The sequence below is a fragment of the Peromyscus leucopus genome, chromosome 23 (genome assembly GCF_004664715.2).
Source record: "Peromyscus leucopus breed LL Stock chromosome 23, UCI_PerLeu_2.1, whole genome shotgun sequence".
NCBI classification, from domain to species: Eukaryota; Metazoa; Chordata; class Mammalia; order Rodentia; family Cricetidae; genus Peromyscus; species Peromyscus leucopus.
This window is the reverse complement of record NC_051082.1, coordinates 40,151,201-40,155,808: the sequence shown is the minus strand read 5'-3', so window position 1 is coordinate 40,155,808 and position 4,608 is coordinate 40,151,201. Positions and strand designations below refer to the sequence as shown.

Below are 4,608 nucleotides of genomic sequence, written 5' to 3'. Positions count from 1 at the left end.
CCTCAGCACTGTGGTAAGCCTTGTGAGCGTGAAGACAGGAATGAATGCCTGCTGAGTCTGCTTGTTAGACCACACATAGAAGAAGACACCCCAGGAAGATGGTAGTGCCACCACTGGTGGTTGATAGGAAGCTCGGTAAGAAGTGGGGGCTGGCACAAGGGCAGGCCGTGCTCAAGAAGGGTGATTGGGCACGACACTGTCCCCATGTTGGTAGTGTTGGTACAGGCCACAGTTCCAGGAGTGAGTGTCTGCCCGCGTGTGGTGCTGAGTTCCCTGGAGGAACCATGAGAGAGAGCTAAGCTGGGGTGATGTGGGTGCCACTGACGGCCAGGCCCGCTCTCGGCCTGAGGCACTGCCTCTCGGCCTGGAGTGTGGTCAGTGGAGACTCCTGCTTGGTCCCTTGCTGGTGGCTGACTAATGGTGCCTGGTCTGTTGCAGTGTCACTGTGCCGCGCCCAGGATCCGAGGCCGCCCTTCACAGAGAGCCTCCCTCGGGCTGGGTTCTCATTGTGCTTTCTTGCTCTGGACTGCGAGTGCACCCGGGCTTCTTCCATCCCGACACAGCTCTGTGCCTTCAGCCCCTGGGTCCACAGTGGGGACACTCGAGGCTCCGCTCACATTTGCCCTGTGTGGGTTTTTATGCCGTGTCTGCTGTGGGGCCTCACTGCAGTGCTCCTGGTGGCTCCTCCTCCTCCTGCTGCTGCCTGAGGTGTTTCCAGAGCCTCCACCGGCAGCTCAGTGGGCTTCCCTCCCATCCACGGACTTACTGTCCTGCGTGTGGCCTGGAGACCTTCAGGGGGACTACACGCCCACCACGTGCTTGTGCGGTGGCTCTGGAGGCACCCCAGCACCCCGCACCTGTTCGGGCTGTGGCAGGGCCTCTGCGCAGGTTGGATGTGGAAATAAAGGCAACCCTGTGTGAAAAAGTTGTCTCCTCTTTGCAGTTCGCAGTGGCCTGGAGGCCTGCCCATTCCCTCTCCCTAGGGTGAGGGTGTTTGCACACTTGCTCCTGGCTTGTTGAGAGCCTGTCTGAAACCTAGTCGGGAGCTAGTGTACCGGATCCCAGATACAGTGTCTTCGATCTGTTTCTGTGAGACAATGCTCATCATCTCACCCCACAGAACCCTTGGGTTTGCCAGAATTGGACAAGTTGGAAAACAGGTATAGAGGAGTCAGCCACTTAGACACACACCTCTCTGCAGTTACCTAGTGTCCAGTAGAGAAGAGGACAAACTAGTATAGATGGCCTCCACCCAAGGTGAGCTGTGGCCGTGCTCTACACAGCGTGCCTCTGCATCTGTTGTGACCAGAGAGCCACCCCAGGCTGGGCCCACAGCCGTGGTATGTCTGCAGAGCATATACCTCCAGCAGAGGTCAGGCTGCCACAGATATGAGAGCAGAAGACAAAGAAGAGTGATTTGTGTGCATCATCCTTGGGAGGTGGCTCACCTCTCCTCCTGAGTCTTAAGAGTCCTTATTCCTTTGGCCTCTCTGAGGTTCCATCATGGTTGCAGGCCCTTCAGCGGTTTTACCCCAGGGTATTGGCCACTCCCATGCTCTTTAAACATACTTTTCGAGTTTCACAGCAGCACGATGGCAAAGGCACACAGATACAGCACATTTGCAGGTTTTTTGGTTTTGGTTTTTCAATGCTGTTTTGCTGTGTGGTAGCCCTGGCTGTCCTGGAACTCACTCTGTAGACCAGGCTGGCCTCGAACTCACAGAGATCTGCCTGCCCCTGCCTCCCAAGTGCTGGGATTAAAGGTGTGCACCACCACCGCCCACTGTACAGCGGAAGGTTCTTAATAGTGCTAAGCTTTTTCACTATTTGAAACTTGGTTGCAGTTGTTTTCTGTGATTTCTAAGAGAGCATTTGCGAAGCCCTGTTTCCTGTCTTCTGTGCTGCAGCTGGAGTTGAGGGAAGGCTCCTGCCTCAGGACAGCCTGTGCTCAGGGCTCAGCATGGGTGGGATTCACCCTGGCTCCTGGAAGCTGGGGGTAGTGGGGGAGCTGTGTTTCCTTGGGCCCTAATCCCTTCCCTGCCCTGTGGCAAACATCTCCTAATGCCCAAGGTTGACCCAGATGCTAAGGAAGAGAAGGAATGTGACCTAAGGAGTTATGGCCTCACACAGCTAAACTGGTTTGATTTCTGAGAGAAGGTGGCAATTGCTTCAGGGGAGCCTTAAAGTTTCCCATGACCCTGTGCCGTTAGCTTGAGCTCTAGGCAGAGTCCTCACAGAAAGCCTAAGTTTGGGTTCCATAGAATCAATCTGTAGCTTTTTGTTACAGAGATTCACCTGCCTCTGCCTCCTGAGTGCTGGGATTAAAGGTGTGAGCCACCTCCCAGGTAAACATGGCTCTTTTTTTAAAAAATAGTTTTATTTCATAGTATTTTGTGTGTATGTGTGCATGCTACGCATGCTTGTGGAGGTCAGAGGGGAACCTACAGGAAACTCATCTTTCATGATGTGCATCCCAGGAATTGAATTTAGGTCTCCAGGCCTGTAGGCAAAGCACCTCTACCCACTGAACAGCTCCTGGGCCTTACAGATATGTTTTTTGTTTGTTTTTCAAGACAGGGTTTCTCTGTGTAGTTTTGGTACCTGTTCTGGATCTCTGCTCTGTAGACCAGGCTGGCCTCAACTCACAGAGATCCACCTGGCTCTGCCTCCTGAGTTCTGGGATTAAAGGTGTGCGCCACCACTACCCGGCTTGTTTGTTTGTTTGTTTGTTTTTACATACATTGTGTATATGCATATGGAGGTCAGAAGACAACTTGCAGGGGTTGATTCTTACACTGTGGATCCCAGGGATGGATCTTAGGTTGCCAGCTTTCATGGCAGGTGCCTTTACCTGCTGAACCATCTCTCCAATCCCCAAGCCTGGCTCTTAACAGCTTGTGCCACCCCAGGTTACCTGTGTGACATTGTTGGTGCAGTCTTCTTGGCCAGGCTGGGGAGTTCACAGAGCAGGATGTCCTGGGGATCCCATGGAAGAAGTGAGGCAGTAAATCCACCAGCTCCATCCTTAATCCCTCTTGGGTGTTCAGACAAGACACCGAAGGCTGGAAAGAAATTGTTCCAGAAACTTGGTCATCTATGAAAGACCCTGGCAAGGTCGCTCACAGCTGAAATAGGTTCATTTGGTTTCATCTGTTGCTGTTTTGACCCTTTGAGAGGGAGGGAAGCCACAAACACTGACCTGCTGTTCTGAGGTGGCCGCTGTGTGGGTGACCATTGCTCCTGAGCTCAGGTGAGAAGGGGCACCAAAGTACAGGGTTCTCTAAGGTAGGCTTATCTCTAGACCAGAGGCTTCTGTAGTGTAACAGAGCTAGAGACAAGCTAAACAGGGTTCTTGCCATGGTCTCATCATGATGTCATCTGTGAGGTCTGGCTAGCTGCTTGGGGACTGCTCAAACCATGAGGGCTGTCCTGGCCAAAGAGACAGGTGGGGTGACACCAGGTTAGTAAGTGAGCTCAATGCTGGCCCAGCCCCACCTCTGGGGACCCAGCTGATGTCACCAGAGTGAGCCTGGGGAGCAGAGCAGGGCGGGGCTGATCTGGGAAGATCTCCTTGCCTCCGACTCTGCTAGGTTAGCTGGGCACCTCCAGTTCTGACTTGCAGCATGCCCTCCCACCAGACCACAGACCCCTCTCCAGCCCGGGGCAGCCCAGCCCTGAGAGAGATGGAACCCAAGGACCAGCAGCTCATGGTGAGTACCCTCCCTCGTGTCCCCCGCTAACTCCAGCCCCTTCCTGCCTCTACCCCTGCCAAGAAGCCCCCAAACCCTATACTCGTGGATCCTGTAAAGACCAATGCCCCACTCCTGGTTCCGACTTTCCTGGGACCCAGTGATACCCCTGTATCCTACTCTCTGGTCCTCCATCCTCAGAAAGCCCAGGGTCTGAACTATGACCCCAGCTGTGGGGCAGACTGCTTCCTGTCAGGCTCCTTGTCCCACTCAGCCTCGGGATGAACTGTATTAGAACCCCCCTGGCACCTGTCTCTGGTTAGGAAGACAAAGACTGGCCCCTTGTCATCTGTGATCTATGTACCATCAAAGATACCCTTACACATGGGCTGGGCAGAATTGAGCGACATGCAAAGCCCAGGGTCCTTCTCCTGAATGCTCATAGAGGGCTGGAAAATGCAGGTAGGTTTCCTTTCTGATCACAGCTAAAACAGACAGCTATGTGACCTTGGGCAAGTTGCTCCTCTTCTCTCTGTTCCATGGCAGTGACGTCACCACCAATCCCTCAGAGCCCTTCTGGGAGGCAGCTCCATGCAAGTAGGGTCTAGGTTTGAGTGGGGGTAAGGCTACCCCCTCACTGAGAGCAGAGACTGAGGATGGGAAATGGAGGCCTGCTGAGGATCTTGGTGCTGCCTGTGCCCTGTCCACAGGTGGCGCTTCGGATCCGTCCGCTCAACAGTACAGAACTGGAGGAAGGGGCCACCGTCATCGCCCACAAAGTGGGGGACCAGGTGAGACTAGAGGTGTTCGCTCAGGTGGCCTGGCTCTGTTCTGGGGCCGAGCTTAGCTGACAAGCACTTTCCACACAACTTTTTTTTTTTTTAATTTTAAATGTCGAATGTCATTTCTTGAAGGGGGT

The 4,608-nt window shown here is 53.9% G+C and overlaps 1 protein-coding gene across 1 annotated transcript in view; it reads left to right on the top strand.

Moving 5' to 3' along the window:
- Nucleotides 1-2,770: 2,770 nt before the first annotated feature.
- The window catches only part of LOC114705490 (kinesin-like protein KIF19), a 54,912-nt gene continuing 53,074 nt past the window's right edge, over nt 2,771-4,608 (top strand). The window contains exons 1-2 of the mRNA XM_037198441.1: nt 2,771-3,710; nt 4,400-4,480. Coding sequence (XP_037054336.1) covers nt 3,624-3,710; nt 4,400-4,480 — 168 coding nt within the window. The 5' untranslated portion in view covers nt 2,771-3,623. The remainder of the gene's footprint in view (nt 3,711-4,399; nt 4,481-4,608) is intronic.